Source organism: Mesocricetus auratus, unplaced genomic scaffold (genome assembly GCF_017639785.1).
Source record: "Mesocricetus auratus isolate SY011 unplaced genomic scaffold, BCM_Maur_2.0 Super-Scaffold_100004, whole genome shotgun sequence".
NCBI classification, from domain to species: domain Eukaryota; kingdom Metazoa; phylum Chordata; class Mammalia; order Rodentia; family Cricetidae; genus Mesocricetus; species Mesocricetus auratus.
The window spans coordinates 36042186-36060868 of NW_024429189.1; the positions used below are offsets into that span (position 1 = coordinate 36042186).

Consider the following 18683-nt stretch of genomic DNA (forward strand, 5'->3'; position numbering starts at 1 on the left):
AAACTTCCATATTGATTTCCACAGGGGCTGTACAAGTTTGCACTCTCACAAGCAACGGAGGAGTGTTCTCCTTTCTCCACATGTCTCCAGAATGAGCTGTCATTGGTGTTTTTTACCTTAGCTACACTGATTGGTGTAAGATGAAGTCTCAGAGTGGATTAGATTTGCATTTCCCTGATGACTAAGGATGTTGAGCATTTCCTTAAGTGTCTTTCTGCCATTTGAGATTATTCTGTTGAGAATTCTCAGCTTAGATCTGCAACCCATTTTTATTTGGATTATTGGTAGTGTGATTTCATATTTCTTGAGTTCTTTGTGTATTTTGGAGATCAGCCCTCTGTCAGATGTGGCATTGGAGAAGCTCTTTTAGCATTCTATAGGGAGCCATTTTGCCTTGTTGACCATATTCTTTGCTTTACAGAAGCTCCTCCATTTCAGGAGGTCCTATTTGTTAATTTTTTAACTCATAGTCTGTACTACTGGTAAAAACAATCTTATTTTATATACCAATCCCAGTTATCTCTCCCTTCCATCCTCCCATTCCACCCAGGTCCCATCCACTCCTCAGGGAGGGTGGGACCAAACATGGGGAATCATCAAATTCTGTCGCATTATTTGGGGCAGGACCTAGGCCCTCCACCATATGTCTAGGCTGAGAGAGTATCCTTCCATAGGGAATGGGATCCCAAAGTACATTTGTGCACTAGGGATAAATACTGGTTCCACTGCCAGAGGTCACATAGACTGTCCAAGCCTCCAAATTGACGCCCAAATTGAGGAGGCCTGGTTTAGTCTTATGCTGGTTTGCCAGCTGTCAGACTGGGGCACATGAGCTCCCACTTGCTCAAGTCAGTTGTTTCAGTGTTTTTCCCCAGGATGGTTTGATCACTTTGCTCATCACTCCTCCCTCCCTGTGACTGGATTCAGGAGTTCAACTCAGTGCTTAGTTATGAATATCTGCTTCTGCTTCCAGCAGTTACTGGATGCATTTAAGGTAGTCATCAATCGCATTATAGGGCAAGGTTATTTAAGGTAGCCTCTCCCACTATTGCTTAGATTCTTAGTTGGGGTCATTCTTGTGGATCTCTGGAGATTCACTAGCAGATTTCTGGTCAAGCCCATTATGGCTCCCTATATTAGGGTATCTCTTGACTTGCTGTCTTTCTCTGTTCTTCCCCCAACTCAACCTTCCTGATCCGTCAGGTTCTCTTCCTCCCTCCCTGTCTCCCATCCTGCCCCCATGCTCCTAATTTGCTCAGGAGGTCTTGTCCCTTTCCCCTCTCCGGCAGGAACAATGTATGTCTCTCTTAGGTTCCTCACTGTTTCCTAGCTTCTCTGGGGTTATGGATTGTAGGTTGGTTATCGTTTGCTTTATGTCTAATATACACTTATGAGAGAGTATATACCATGTTTTTCTTTCTGTGTCTGAGATACCTCACTCAGAATAGTGTCTTCTAGTTCCATCCATTTGCCTGTGAATTTCAAGATTTCATTAGGTTTTTTTTTTTCTGCTGAGTAGTACTCCATTGTGTAACACATTGTCTTTATCCATTTTTCAGTTGAGGGACATCTAGGTTGCTTCCAGGTTCTATCTACTATAAATAATCCTGCTATGAACATAGCTGAACTGAAGTCTTGTGGTATGAATGTGCATCCTCTAAAAGTGGAATTGCTGGGTCTTGAGTTGCACAGATTCCTATTTTCTTGAGAAACCACCATACTGATTTCCAACGTGGCTGTAAAAGTTTGCACTACCACCAGCAATGTAGGCTAAGGATATTGAGCAATTCCTTAAGTGCATTTTGGATGTTTGAGACTTCTCTATTTAGATCTGCACCCCATTTTTAAATTGAATTATTTGGTGTTTTGGTGACTTGCTTCTTAAGTTCTTTGTATAATTTGGATATCATCCCTCTGTCATATGTGATGAAGATCTTTTCCCATTATTTGGGCTGCTGTTTTGTCTTGTTGATTGTGACCTTTCCTTACAGAAATTTCTCAGTTTCAGGAGGTCCCATTTACTAATTGTCAGTCTCGTTGTGCTGCTGGTGTTATGTTCAGGAACTAGTCTCCTGAGTCAAATCATTCAAGGCTACTTCCCACTTTTACTTCTAAGAGGTTTAGTGTGGCTGAATTTATGTTTTTGCCTTTGATTCATTTGCATGGTTATAGATATGGATCTATCTGCAATCCTACATGTCAGCATCCAGTTTTGCTAGCACCATTTGCTGAAGATGCTTTATTTTTTCCATTGTATAATTTTAGCCTACTTGTCAAAAATAAGGTGTTCAAAGGTTTTCAATTCGATCCCATTGGTCTACCTGTCTGTTTTTGTGCCAATACTAAGCTGTCTTCATTTCTATAGCTCTATACTAGAGCTTCAAGTCAGGGATGATGATACCTCTGGAAGTTTCTTTATTGCACAAGTATGTTTTGGCTATGCTAGGTTTTTTGTTTTTCCATATAAATTTGAGTATTGTTCTTTCAAGGTCTGTGAGGAATTGTGCTAGGATTTTCATGGGGATTGCATTGAATCTGTAGATTCCTTTTGGTAAGATTACTATTTTTACTATGTTGATCCTACCTATCTAAGAGCATGGGAGATCTTTCCATTTTCTGATATCTTCTTTAATTTCTTTCTTTAAAGATTTAAAGCCCTTGTCATAAAGGTCTCTCACTTGTAGTAGAGTTACCCCAAGATATTTTATGTTGTTTGTGGCTGTTGTAAAGGGTGATGTTTCCTTGATTTCTTTCTCAGCCCATTTATATATCCATATATATAGGAGGGCTCTTGATTCTTTTTAGTTAATCTTTATTATTTAACTTTTTATTTAAATTAGAAACAAGGTTGCTTCGCATGTCAATCCCAGCTCCCTCTCCCTCCCCTCCCCCTCCTCCCACCAACCTCCCAGCCCCCCACCTAATCTCCACTCCTTTCCCCAGGGTGGGTGATTCCCTCCATGGGGGCTATCCAGAATCTATCATTTCATTCAGGGCAGGGCCTAGTATGTCCCCTAAGAATCCAGGCTATTAGAGCATCTATCATTGTGGGATGGGTATCCAAGCTCCATTTGTATGCCAGTGATAAATACTGATCTACTACCCAAGGCCCCATAGATTTCCTAGGCCTCCTCACTGACACCCACATTCAGGGGGTCTAGATCAGTCTCATGCTGGCCTTCCAGCCATCAATCTGGGGTCCAAGAGCTTCACCCTGTGCAAGTCAGTTTTTTCTGTGGGTTAGACAAGGCAAGTTTTGACCCCACTGCTCATAAATCATCCCTCTCTGTCACTGGCTTATAGGAGTACAGCTCAGTGTTTAGCTGTCAGTGTCTGCCTCTACTTCCATCAGTCATTGGTTGAAGGTTTTAAATGCCATATAAGGAAATAGTCAAATGCATTATTAGAGAGGGACATTTAAGGTAGTCTCTACTATTGCTTAGTTTGCCAGTTGGTGTCATTCTTGTAGATCTCTGAAAATCTCACTAGTGCCAGATCTCTCCTCAAACTTATAATGACTCCTTCTATTATGGTATCTCTCATCCTGCTCTCCTCTATTCTTCCCCTGACTCAAACGTCCTGATCCCTCATGTCCTCTCCTACCTTCTTTTTCTCCCCCTCTCATTCCTCTCTACACCCTGTTTCCACTCCCCTCTCCCCCCCCCATGCTCCCAATCTGCTCAGGAAATCTTGCCTCATTCCCCTTCTCTTGGGTACCATGCATATCTCTCTTAGGGTCCTACCTGTTTCCCAGACTCTCTGACAGTGGGAATGTAGGCTGACACTCCCCTGATCCATGTATAAAATCCATATATGAGTGAGTACATACCTTGTTTGTCTTTTTGTGACTGAGTTACGTCACTCAGGATAGTTTCTTCTAGTTTTGTCTATTTGCCTGCAAATTTCAAGATTCCATTGTTATTTTTTTCCACTGAATAATACTCTATTGTGTATATGTACCACATTTTCTCTATACACACTTCAGTTGAGGGGCATCTAGGTTGCTTCCAGGTTCTGATTATTACAAATAATGCTGCTATGAATACAGTGAAACATATGTCCTTGTTGTATGAATGTGCATCTTTTGGGTATATGCCTAAGATTGGAATTGCTGGGTCATCTGGGTAGATTGATTCCCAATTTCCTGACAATCTCCATACTGATTTCTGAGTTGGCACTCCCACCAGCAATAGAGGAGTATTCCCCTTTCTCCACATCTTTTCCAGCATAAACTGTCATTGCTGTTTTTGATTTTAGACATTCTGACAGGAGTGAGATGGTATTTCAGAGTTGTTTTGATTTGCATTTCCCTACTGGCTAGGGATATTGAGCACTTTAAGTGTCTCTTAGCCATTTTAGACTCTTCTATTGAGGATTCTCTATTTAGTTCTGTACCTCACTTTTTAATTGGATCCTTTGGTGTCTTGGAGACTTGTTTCTTGAGTTCTTTGTAAATTTTGGAGATCAGCCCTCTGTCAGATGTGAGGTCAGTGAATATCTTTTCCCATTCTGTCAACTGCCTTTTTGTCTTGTTGACTGTTTCCTTTACCTTACAGAAGCTTCTCAGTTTCAGTAGGTCCCATGTATTAATTGTCGACCTCAGTGTCTGTGCTACTGGTATTATGTTCAGTAAGCAGTCTCCTGTACCAATTTGTTCAAGGGTACCTCCTGCTTTCTCTTTTAAGAGTTTCAGTGTGACTGGATTTATGTTGAGGTCTTTAATCCATTTGGACTTAAGTTTTGTGCATGGTGATAGACATGAATATATCTGCAGTCTTCTACATGCCAGCATCTAATTATGCCAGCACCATTTGTTGAAGATGCTTTATTTTTTCCATTGTATAATTTTAACTTGTCGAAGATCAGGCGTTCATACATGTATGTGTTAATATCAGGGTGTTCAATTTGATTCCATTGTCTACCTGTCTGTTTCTGTGCCTTTACTAAGATGTTTTCAGGACTACAGGTCTATAATAGAGCTGGAAGTCAGGGATGGTGATGCCTCTGGATGTTGCTTTGTTGAACAGTGTTGTTTTGGCTATTCTGGGTCTTTTCTTTTTCCATATAAAGTTGATTATTGTTATTTCTAGGTCTGTGAAGAATTGTGCTGGAATTTTAATGGGGATTATATTGAATCTGTAGATTGCTTTTTGCAAGATTGCCATTTTCACTACATTGATGCTACCTATCCAAGAGCATTGGAGATCTTTCTATTTCCTGGTGTTTTCTTTAATTTCTTAAGTTAATCTTATGTCTTGCCAATTTACTCAAGGAATTTATCAGCTGTAGGAGTTTCCTGGTAGAGTTTTTCAGGTCACTCATGTAAAGTATCATAACATTTGCATATAGTGAGAATTTTACTTCTTCATTACCAATTTATATCCCCTTTATTTCCTTTTGTTCTTATTGCTCTAGCTAGAACTTCAAGCACAATATTGAAGAGATATGGAGAGAATGGACAGACTTGTCTTGTTCTTGATTTTAGAGGAATCACATTGATTTTTTTCTCCATTTAGTTTTATATTGGCTTTTGGCTTGCTTTTTATTGCCTTTATTATATTTAGGTATATTCTTGTTATCCTTGACCTCTCCAAAGACCTTTATCATGAGGGATGTTGAATTTTGTCAAAGGATTTTTCAGCATCTAGTGAGAGGATCATGTAGTTTTTCTTTTTCAGCTTGTTTATATGTTGGACCATATTAACACATTTTCATACATTATACCATCCCTGTATCTCTGGGATGAAGCCTACTTGATCATGGTGGATGATTTTTCTGATGTGTTCTTAGATTCAAGTTGCCAGTATTTTATTGAGTATTTTCGCATCAATGTTCATGAGGGATATCGGTCTGTAGTTCTTTCTTAGTTGTGACTTTGTATTGTTTGGGTACCATGGTATTTGTAGTCTCTTAAAAAGTTTGGCAATGTCCCTTCTGCTTCTATTGTATGGAACAATTTGAGAAGTATTGATATTACCTCCTCTTTGAATTTCTGGTAGAATTCTTCACTGAATCCATCTGGCCCTGGACTTTTTTTTGGGGGGATGGGAGGCTTGAGCCTCTACTTGTTACTGTTATTGTGGGTCTGCTGTTTCTACAGACCTATTGGTGCTTATAGAACCTGGTTTCAGCTTCATTTACAGAAAACAGTTCTTTTACATTTGAATCTCTTGCTCTTTTCAAGTTCAATGAGTCAGAATTGCTTTACCAATAAAGTATGCAGTTATCATCACAGTGCCAGGACCAGGCAAGCTACACTGAGTCTTCTTCCTAAAGACAAAAGATTGTAACAGAATGGCCTCTCCACACTTCGCTAGGTGCTTTTAAAGTATTTACAGTTGATAATTATGTGAAATACTTCATGAAAGTTTGTCTCTTATTAGAGCTAATGGACATTTAGGAAAAGTTTAAATGGTATTACAGTTTCTATCAGAAAATTCAGACTGTCTTAGAAATATGGGTCATCGTTTTGTGTAGCTGTTATCAAGTATATAGATGATATTTTCTAATATACTAGTAAATTTACTGTGCTTTTTGGTTTTTAAAATTGGAAGAGCAAGCTATACAACCTTCGGTTCCTACATTTGAGTATGTGGTAGGAAACAAGGAAAACATAACAACAAAGAAAACATTGGCATTACAGAATCATTATGTTCAAAAAACTTAACTGGAATATGCAAAATGTGTTTTTTCCCAAAGTTACTTTTGTAAAAATAGGTGTCTATTGTAAGTACTTGAATTCAGGGGACATTATTAGCTGTTTCTGGTACAGTTCTCTGTCTGTAGTTCTCAAAATAAACCCTTTCTCATGGGTCTTTGTAAATGATTGGACTGAGTGGATCTTGTCTATTCTTCGGATGTTCATTATTTATAAATTTGCATAATTACAAAGAAATTACCCTGATAAAAAAGAGCTGGGAGAACATAAGGCTTGAGAAAAGGAAGAGGCACTCGGTGATTCTGTCCAGAAACAATGCTGTTGCAGAAATATGTTTGGAAATTTTTTCATTTCTCTAGTTTCTTCATAAATCTCACCATTTCAAAAGAGAAAGTATGACTGCGTCTTCTAATGGACTCTCCTTGGATTTGTTTTTCATCTTTCCCTCTGGGTAATCTACCTATAGTAAAGAAAAATTTGTTCATCTCATTAGTAACAATAAGCAAATGGAGGCCTCTTCATGTCCCTCCCCATTGTTAGAACAGGTTATAAAATATATCCGCTACTCAATCAATAACAACAAGAGACATTTAGTCCACTTGGTGTGTCTTATCCTGGGGTGAACACCAGTGTCCTGAGTACATCCTGCTGTAGTGTCTGAAATATATTTCCCCTTTTCTGTATATGAATTACAAAACATATCAACATTCCAAAGCATTTGGAGGAAATATTGCAGGCTTCAATGAGGTCACTTTTTTAGTTTGTCATTCTATTTATGAGTCTTTCATCACAAGAATCATACACTATTATTTAAAAACTGTATAAACCAACTAAATCTCAATTTTCTTCTCTAATTATCAGCTAAGGTTTTCGTTTCCCTTGTAGCTGTTAACTTTTTTACTCACTACTCTATAGGGATTATCATAATGAGAAATTGTAACAACTCTGTACTTTAAGAAGATTGCAAATTCATATCGGCTGCTTCATTTATTGTGTTCAAGTGCTAAAATATTAGTTTAGTGGGATGCTGCTTAATATGCTGTATTCCTAGTACATCTTCAGGTTTTTCTGCTTGATTTCTTAATGAATATTTTTAAGACAGTGTCACACTGTATAGCAAAACTGGCCTCAAACACATAATCATCTTGCCTTAGTTTCAGGTATTTGTCATCACCCAGCTACTTTTGTAGGTTTTTTTAATTGCATATTTTATTTCTCCTTTAACTCCATTTGTTGTTAAAATGATGTGTAATCAGTGTGTCTAAAATTAGAATTATTATTTTCATGCAATTGGGTATTGTAGAGCATATTTGGCCTTCTGCATTGAATGATATATTTCAACATGCTTTCAGGAGCAGCTCTGTCTCCTTTGGCCCTTCCACAACTTCTGCCTCAAAAGCTTTGTAACAGGAATTCTAAATGAGGGTGAGATTAGTTATGACTTTTTACCTCATTTCTCACTTCAACTGATGATGAACTCAAGGAACAATCCAGCAGTTCTGTCTGTCACTTTAAGCTTTATTTTTTCTCCGTGGGAGTCACAGGTAGACACATTCATCCATGCAATTACAGGCATTCACACTTTTTAAAGACAACCCAAGTGATCAACAGAATTCATCATTAATTATAATTAGCCTTTACAATGAAATGTTTTGTTTGCACAGACAAACTAGAATACTTTTGTGAAAGCCAAATCTATTTTCTTCTGCACCTTTCTTGTTTGGATTTTTTACAAAGATTAAAAATGTCATTTTACCCAGTGAAAAACATTGATGGCCGTACTGACTCAGAAGGAAGATGCATTCAGACAGGCTTGTGTAGGAGGAACGTTTAATGACTTTCTTAGCAGGCAAGTTGTACTGTCAAAATCTGTATATAGTTCTTATAAAATTAATTTCAAATAAAGAAAACACCTTAAAATCAACTCCCTCGAAGACTGAGTAGCACTTTCTACTGTGTTGTCTAATGTCAAACGTGAATGCCATGGATTCTCTTTTGTTTTCATTTGGTTAAGAATACTTCAGAATTCATGATTAATACTTTTTAGAAAGAGAAATGAATGGTCATATATTTGAACATTCACACTTTCTTTGATCTCACTGCTCAATGAAGCAGAACATGTCAACACTAGGAGAAACTGTAAGATTCACAGCCTTCCTGGAATCCTGGATCTATATCTGTGAGTTAGACATCACTGATCAGACCTCCAGCTGAGGGTTGGCACAACTAAGTAAGTTAAGGGATATTGCTAAGCAAAGTGTAGATTCTTCCATTTTGGCTTATATTAATTAGTATAGGAAAAACTCTTGCCTCTGACTATCTTTTTCTTGGAATATTTCAGCCTTTTTAAAATTTTTAATAGATAATTTTCATAGCTTTTACAATTTTGGCCACTTTCCCTTTGCTGTATTATTATGTATAAGCCCAGTTTTCCTTTGATTGTAAGGTGTTTTAGTTTAAGTGGAACTGAAATATTATATATGTATATATCTTAACATATTTCTACATAAAACCTCTAGAGAGAATCTTTTATTTATTGTCAGTTGAATATTTATAGTAAGCTGTTTTTCCATTTGTCAAATAAATATTGTTATTTATGTAACTAATATGTTTGATGACCCAGTTGAGAGTACATATTTCATATGCTGCTTTTATGAATCTTCAGGCCTTTTAGACTCAGGCTTGATGGCTCTATAAATAAAACGCTTAAAGACAGCCCATGCTTCAGCACTTAAACTTAGCATTGAACATTCAGAAGCCTCACTGAGGAGGATAACCGTTCTTTTTCACTTTTAAACAAGCGTTTTTTAAATTTAAAACAGCAGTTGATATTATATTAGAATAGGACCAAAATCTAATTTGATGAAAGAGTTTACATTAGTTGGGTCATAGTCCTTTCCAAGATTCTTGCAATAAAATTTCATGATCACAGACACATTTGTATGTATTTAGTATTTTTGTCTAAAGTTGATATATTTTATATGATAAATATATGCATAAATCAAATATCTCTAGAGAAGCCAGAGAGATTAATATATAGAGATTACAGATAGTTATACATGGATGGATGATTGCATGATAGATAGATATATAGATAGAGAGAGAAGATAAATAGATGGATAGCTAGTAGACAGATGCATAGACAGATGGTAGAAATATGGCCACATAAACTTACTATAATAATGTTGTCAATGATTAGCTCAAATACCTGGAGATATTTTTGCAATATCCTGGTTGAGCAAATAAATTCATATGTCATCATGTGAGAAAGCAATGTTTTTTAAAAGAAAAATCAGTATCTCAAATTTTTAAATATTTAATTGTCAGCCTCAAGACAAAATATGAGATATTTGCTGGCTAGTTCTCATAATTTTAGTCATGATTGTTACTAGAACAAGCAAAATTTTGGTTCTCAGTATATTGAGTCATATAAAGAATCGGGACTTGCCGGGCAGTGGTGGCACTTGCCTTTAATTCCAGCACTCAGGAGGTAGAGGCAGGAGGATCTCTGTGAGTTCGAAACCAACCTCGTCTACAAGAGTTAGTTCCAGGACAGCCTAAAAAGTCACAGAGAAACACTATCTCAAAATACCAAAAAAAAAAAAGTCCAGGCTTACAGTTGCCATAACATTTTTTCTCTAATTTTTATGAGTTTAAAATTAAACAAAGCCCTTTTCACTATTACAACCATCACAACCTAGTTTTCATGTCACAATAATCTTCCCAATGCACTCTAGTACCCTTTTAATGTGGTGTTTGTTGACATATAAGATTCAGCTCTGTGAGTTAAAACACTTCACTAAGAAGATGAACAAGAACTAATTTTCTCAGTGCCATTAATATAATTTTTATTTCTTTAAGATTTATTTTTTATTATATGTACAGTGTCCTGTTGGCATGTATGATTTCATGCCAGAAATGGGCAGCAGATCTCAACATAGATGGTTGTGAGGCTTCATGCGGTTGCTGAGAATTGAACTCAGGACCTCTGATAGAGTAAGCAGTGCTCTTTACCACTGAGCCACTTCTCCAGCCCATTATATATTTTTAAAAGGCCGTTGAAAATATGTTTTCTTGGTGTGAAGATCCTTTACCTGCTTTTATTCCTTGCTTGTGTGTGTTTTCCCTCTAATGACAAACATTGTCTTTCCCCTTAGAACTGCACTGTCCTCACTGTCCCATAGGCATTCTGACCACTTGAATCAAGCTCCATTTGTCTGAGTGAAACTTGTAAACAAGCTGATGTGTTAATAGTATACACATTAACTTCAGTAACCTCACCTACCAATTATGCCTGCTAACCATAGCTGGGCACTGTAATAGCTACATGAGAAATATGTGAGCGGTTGCAGGAAAAAAGACAATAGAGAAGCAAGAGTCACTAACTGTATGAAGAAAAGTCAGAAATTCTGGAAAGGAGAGAAACAATTGAGGCAAGCCTTCAAAGAATATAGTGAATATATTTTAAAAAAAGAACCATTAACCTGACAAATGTATGTCACTTGCAGATCACGACTTTTAGCAAACTTTTAAAAAGTTTAAGAAAGACAGCAAAGAAAAACATTTTAACTTGAATATAGGCACATCAAGACAAATGTCTGATTCAACCACAAGTTTTTCAACTCAGACCTGAAAAGAAAAAGCTTCCTGCCCCATCAATCTTGAATCCACCGGATAACGGCACGTTTGTGTATTGTTTATGATGTTTGAGAGAAATGCAGCTAAGATAGCATGCTACATCCCTTTCTACTTTCATTACAAATGAGATTAGCTGTGAGTAAAACATCTCAACAGCCATATAACAAGAACTATTTTTCACTTTGAGAGACAGGTAGCCATGATTCTGCCAGTTTTTCTTCATTTGTTTTCATTTTGCATAGAGATCTAAGCTCATAATAGTGTTAGCAATTTTTCAAGTTTAATTTTTAATTTAATTGTCATTCCAACCACAGTTCTCCCTCCCACTCCTCCCCCCTTGGTCACACCCCCAGCTTATGCCCCACCCACTCCTCCGACAGGGTAAGGGATCCATTTTTTTTAAGACTTGTTTGTTTCTTCTTGATAGCCTTGGAATAAATATGCATTTTGTTGGTAAAAATTAACAATGTCTTTTCCTGTAATGACAATGACAGATTGAATATGAAGAATGTGGGCATTCTCCTCACTAGCAAATTTTTCTAAAAGATTGAGTGTAATACTCCTAGCTCATATATGAGGTGACATCAAATACATTACATGTAAGCCATGCACACCTTAATAATGTTTTGTAACTGTGCTTAAAAATCTGTCTTTCAGATTTCATGGTTCAAGTATTTATATTTTCTCTTATTCGTCCTATTAATGGCAACATGCAATGGAAAACCTGAATTTAAGTATGATTTAGTAATTTGCCAAAGATTACAATGTATCCAGTCCTGGAGGAAGTTAATATTGACTCCTCATTCTTAGCTATTGGCTAATCTACCTGAGAACAAAACAGCATGTTTTTCTCATTCAGCCCGGTCTCTCCTTGTGTTTAATTTCAGCAACCAATTTCATGAATCGTTTCATGTGAACTTGTGTGTAGTGTTCTGACTAGAATTCCTTATTGTATTTTATTTGTGTAATTTGAGTTTCTGCCTGCGCATTATAATGATATATCCTTTTACCTGATCCTACAACTCTAGAAAACAAAAATTAGAAGGAAGAGAGTCAAATTTAAAATTCAAATTATACTACTTGCGAAATGAAAACCAGAATAAATGATAGAAGCGTGATCCTGGAATACTTTAAGAAAGATTTTGTGTAAGTTACAGCAACCGGCAGACAGTAAAATTGATGCACTGGCACACACATATCAAACTGGCATAGCAATTACAGTTCTACTTAGCAATGGCACATAGATGCTGAAGTTGAAATCCACATCCATAAATAAAATTGATGTGCACTTGTATTGCTTATGTTGTCCCATCTCCTATAAGAAAATGCCTTTGGAGGTGATAAGTACTGGCTAGTTTTCTGTTGCATATGTACATGCTCACTATATTTTTCCCTCTGGAAAGTGATACATTTTTGAGCCACACATCAAAAAAAGCATCATTTTCCAGTTTTTAATCACAAATATTTTGCCTTTGTCTCCCATACAACAGAGAATTTTGTCACTTTATTCTTTCAGAATAATGATTGGTAGCAATACCAGAAGCTATCGTTTCTATGGGTACCAGAATAAAAGCATATTTTAAATGTCATTTTTGAAAAATAAGGGAATATAAAAGGGATATTGGCTCGATAGTACATGCCCCATCCAAGAAGATTGCCAGTACTTTATGTTGGCCAGATACTGCTAAGTTGAAGTATGAACCAGTTATCATCAGATATTCACCTTTCAAAAGGTGAAGGAAGCATTAATTTTTGTAGTGTGAACTAATCCAAAATATTAAAAAGCACTATGTAGAACAAATACAGTGTGTTAAGCAAATGGCACTAGCCTATGGGCTTCCAAACCCCTCCCGATTCAGTGGTTGTGATCATGCTGCCCTGAAGCTACTACTGTGGTGCAGGTCTGTTTCTAAGTTCCCCATAGCTGTTTCCCTGTCCATTTGGCATTAGGAACATTACAGGAAGCTGTGCCTACTTCTCTAGGGATGGGAAGTTCAGCCGCTAATAAAGAGTTACCAATTGTCCCCCTGTGTTTTTTCACACCTCCTGTCTTTGGTGGCTCTTATCATTCTGTCCTGCACAATGCTTCCAAGACCATTATGTAAACCTAACTATGCAAGGCATCTCATCACATGGGACTCTGATTCTTTGAACTTACAAGAAGCAACATAGATTGCCTATTTTTAAAGCACCTCCTTGAAGGAATAAAGATTTTTTTCTTCCTTCTCATTGTTTTGTCTCTCGGTGTCTATAACACACCTGGCAAGTGAGTTTAAATAGAATAAATGTACTAATGGGATTTTGCTATTTTATTCTTTCTTTATGTTCTGATTCATTCATAGTGTGAACTTGTATTTAAGGGAAATTATGTGACAAGCATATACTTAATATCCTTTGAAGCACATAGCTGGTTAATTAGGATGGGAAACTATTCTCTTTAGAAAAACATATTCATCGATCTGCTTTATTTTAATAAAACAAAACGCCACATGTTTTAAAGTAAAAAACCAAGATTTTCTATTATATTTTGTGGGTTTCTTTGCAACTTTTTCTTAATATTCCTTTATGGAAAACTATAACAGAACCAGATTATACCACATAGGTAACCCACCACTTAGCTTATTGGATGCCTTTCCTTGCATGCCAAATACCTTTGTGAGAATGGAAAACCACATATTACACCCTGTGTGTATGATGTAATTTACAAAAGGTACAGTCCAGAACTATCAAAAATAGTATTAATCACTTAAACACAAATGTGATATTTCAACTTTGCATAATTCAAAACACATGCATTCTCATAGAACCAGCTATGCATAAGCCCATTTTCTATTTCATTAGGAAACTTCATTAGGATTGCCTTCATATATTTTAGGAGGATTCCACTTGACTAGGTTTCCATACTCTTCAAATGCCCCTCAATTCTAACTGAATTTCTTGAATTCTCTCCTTAAGCACATCTCTCCTCCCATAACCTTCTCCCCTTTCCCCATACTTCCCCACCCCACTCCCAGTCTACCCATAGAATCTATTCTACTTCCCTCTCCTAGGGAGATCCATGTGTGCCTTCCTCTATATCTAACACCTCTGGAAATAGATCCCTAGTCCCATTCTCTATACCAAACCTTTCTGGGTCTACAAATTGCAGCTTGGTTATCATATAGCATGACTAATATCCACATATAAGCAAATACATACCATATTTATCTTTCTGGGTCTGGCTTACCTCAGTCAGGACAGTTTTTTCTAGTTCTGACCGTTTACTTGGAAATTCTGTGATGTCAATTTTTTTTACAGTAATACTCCATTATTTAAATGTACCACATTTTCTTTAGACATTCTTCTGTTAAGGGACATCTAAGTTGTTTCCAATTTCTAGCTCTTATAAACAGAGCAGCAATGAACATGGTTGAACATTACTCTTTTCTAACAGTAGGACTTTAACAGTGTATAATCACTTTGTCATCTGTGTCAGAACCACACTCTATAGTAAAAGAAGGGCAAGGACTGCCAAGATTATCTGGAGCATCAGTTCAGCTGGGATTCCTATCCTAACTTAAGCAAAATAAAAAAAATGTCCTCAGGCAAACATGGACCCTGAGCTAAGTACCCTACGTAAACCTTATGGTTGTATAGCTTGGTGTTCTTGTGGGACCCCAAACAAAGGGTGTGGTGTTGTCTGACTCTTTTGCCTGTGCTTGGGTCCTTTTCCTCCTACCGGGTTGCTATGTCCAGCCATGAAATGAGGACTTGTGCCCAGTCTTATGGTATCTTGTTGGGCCGTGTTCTGTGGATATCCTGGGATGGAGGCCTGCTTATTTTTATTTCAAAGGAAAATAGGAAGAGTTGATCTGGGGAGGAAGAGATGTGGGGAAGGGACTGGGAGGAGTGGAGGGAGAGGAAGGAGGTCAGGATATAATGTATGAAGGAAGAATAAAAGTTAAAGCATTTAAAAAATATATCCCCTGTACATATTGTCAGCGTTTAAGAATATCTGTGTGTCTCATCATACTGGATAACCAATGTAAAAACTGTAGGATGCCATGAACATATGATAACATATCTAATAAGCAATACAATCTATTTTTAAGTTTCATCTTCATTCACACAATGTCACAAGCTAATCACAGGGGGAAATAGATATGACAATGGCTACTAAGGATATCTTCATCTTGACCTCCAGAATATATGAACATGTTAAATTATTTTGCAGAGTAGAATTAAGATTGAAGATTAAATAAAACTACCAGTCATAGCTGGGCGGTGGTGATGCACGCCTTTAATCCCAGCACTCGGGAGGCAGAGGCAGGGGGATCACTGTGAGTTCGAGACCAGCCTGGTCTACAAGAGCTAGCTAGTTCCAGGACAGCCTCCAAAGCCACAGAGAAACCATGTCTCAAAAAAAAAAAAAGAAAGAAAGAAACCAAAAAAAAAAAAAACCTGCCAGGGCCGGGCGATGGTGGCACACGCCTTTAATCCCAGCACTCGGGGGGGGCAGAGGCAGGCGGATCTCTGTGAGTTCGAGGCCAGGCTGGACCGACAGCCTCGAAAACAATACAGAGAAACCCTGTCTCATAAATACAAAAAAAAAACAAAACAAAACAAAAAAACCTGCCAGGCCAGTCATGTGGTTTTATGATGAGAAAATACAGTCCAGCATAGTAACAAAGGTCCTTAGAAGTTGCAAATGACATCAGACAGGAAGGTAGGTGGTAGTAAGAAAGAACCTCAGCTGGATAAAATAGGAGGCTTTGAGCCAAGGAGATTGCTTCTAGAAACTTGCAAACACAAAGGAATGAGACATCCCTAAGACCTGCAGAAAGGAGTTAATACCTTGTAACACTTGTCAACATCCAGTGAGACATACTCAGAATTTCTGAACCTCTTAAGTATAAAGCAGTTAGATTGTATCATTTTAAGTAGATATATTTATGGCTGTTGTTTGGATAGTCAAACTCGAAAAAGAAGCCCCTGCTGCTGGTGCTCCTGCTTGGGCTCCTCATGGTCCTCCTCCCTCGCCTTTTCAGAATCATCTTTCAATGAAATCACATTAATAAAATAGTTCATTTTTCAGACTCTTTCAAAGACATTGTCTGTCTGTTTATATGTCTATTTGTTCATTTTCAGGAAGCTATCCACAGCAGTCAAGAGATGAGAAGGAACGAGCAAGAAGTTTCTAAAGCACATGGAACTGATTTCTTCAAAACAGAAACGGTAATTGCTTAGGAACACAATAGTTTTCAAATGGCCTCCAGGACTGGGTAGAATTTTTTTTATTTTGCAGTAAACATACGCTTTTACTATGTGTACTTAGTATAAATATACAGCAGTGTGTCTAATCCTACTTTCCAGTTAGAACTATTTTTAAAAATGAAACAAATGGCCTACAAATAGGCCTGCAGTGAGGTGCTGTACACATATGTTCTGTTGTAACTTGAGCATACATTAAAACAAACAATAGATATAATACCTAGCCTCCCTCAACACTTACTAAATTCTCAGAAGAAAAATACTGTAAAATAAAGATTATTTTCAATACTTGAATAACAGATTTCTTAGAAATAATTACTCTTTTGAAAATGTCTTTAAAAACAGGTGTCACATGTGCAAGAACACACTGAGGAAATAAACCAAGCTTCACAGTTTCACCAATATGTTCAAGAAACAGGTAATGGTCTGGGATTATTGGTCCCTTTCTACCTTTGTCCTTTCTGTGTATTTGGGTTTGGAGGACTTTCAAAAGCCAGTCCTTCCCACTAAGTAACCTTGGTAGCTGTGACTCATGTTTCCAAAGGGGGCAAGATTGCATTTCTGCATATAATTAGATTTTGCCTGCAGTAGTACATGTAATATTTTCTAAAATAGCTCATTGCCCATCAGACCTATGATAAATTCACCCTAACCCTCAAAAGGTGGTCATCTTACCTTTTTAAAAAACTTGGAACCTAGAATAAAATTCATTGCTTATAAAACACTCTCTCAGAAAAATTGCCTATATTTTATTAATATTAATAACAAATTTGGTAAATAGTATGTTTAAGTCTAAACCCACAGGTAGGAGGTTATATTATGTGGAAATTTCTAGATGTTTGCAGAAGCTTAATAAAGTGCAGCTATTGACTTACTTGTAAAAGGGGGAAACCACTTGCTTCTCTGATGTGATAAATGGAAATAATTAACCCCTGATGTGACCGGCACAGTATTTGAGTCTTTCTATGTAAGAAATTCAGCATTCTTCTTGCTGGTCTTAAAGACACATGTTTGTAATACTGGCATTTAGAAAACTCAAGAAGGAGGATTGTGCAGGCTGTGCTACATAATGAGAAGTAGGCTATAGAGCAAGAATTTTTCTCAAAATTTCCAAACAAACAGACAAGAAAAATGATCCCCATGACACTGTCTTTTGTTCCTTAAGATGGATTATTTTTCCCGAATGATGAACTAGAACACAGTTGCAGAAAATCTGAAAATATCCCTATCCAAAGATAGATGCTCTAAAGTCTTTTATAGTTTATTTTGTGGTTTTGTGTGTGTGTGTGTATGTGAGAGAGACAGAGACAGAGACTGACAGAGAGAGACCACCCAGAGATCAGAAGACAGCATCAGATCAACTACAGTTGGAGTTCTGGGAACTAAATTTTGGTCCCTTACAAGAGCAGCAAACTCTTCCAACTGCTTTGCCATCGACCTGCACCACCACCAAAATTTTTTTCCTGTATTTCTTCCTTAATATTCCTTGCTTCACATTTGAATCACTAGATGAAATAATGCCATGTACATAAATTTGTCCTTTGAAGCTTTTTCCCTAATTTACATTATAAGGAGTTTAATGCTGCATAGTGTTTCCTTCTCAAATACCATTTTATTCATTGTAAAGTATCCCTGGTATCTACTTGTTTTTGCAGTCATTGATACACCTGAGGATGAAGAGATTCCTAAGGTTTCCACTAAGATTTTAAAAGAGCAATTTGAAAAGTCTGCCCAGGAAAAGTTTCTCTATTCTGACAAAGAGACAACTCCATCTAGGTGTATAAAGGTATGGTAATTCTTCTATATAGGAACGTATTAAATGTTAAAAAATCATACTTAAATATACTTGAATTTTTGTGGTATTTTCTTAACAAAAATTTTGAACTACCATTTATTCTGTTTCATAAGGAGGGTATTGATCTATGAGGTAAAGTAATATCTCCTACCCACTGAAGAATATAAATGAAGCAAGTCATATATACTTTACAGTATATAACTAATAATGAATAAATTAGCTAAGTCGATTTCAAAACCCACATAGTTACCTGTTTTGTTTTCAATGGCAAAGAAAACAAAAATCCCACAAAAGCACTTCAAGACCTTTTTTTTTAACCCTGTAGATCACTTATCAAGTAAA

General features: G+C 36.9%; 1 protein-coding gene across 2 annotated transcripts in view; it reads left to right on the top strand.

The window, feature by feature from the left end:
• Positions 1–18683, top strand: part of Xirp2 (xin actin binding repeat containing 2) — an 85705-nt gene that overhangs the window by 49534 nt on the left and 17488 nt on the right. For both annotated transcript variants that reach the window (XM_013119849.3, XM_040745494.1), the window contains exons 4-6: positions 16424–16510; positions 16892–16964; positions 18202–18332. In XM_013119849.3, coding sequence (XP_012975303.1) covers positions 16424–16510; positions 16892–16964; positions 18202–18332 — 291 coding nt within the window. The remainder of the gene's footprint in view (positions 1–16423; positions 16511–16891; positions 16965–18201; positions 18333–18683) is intronic.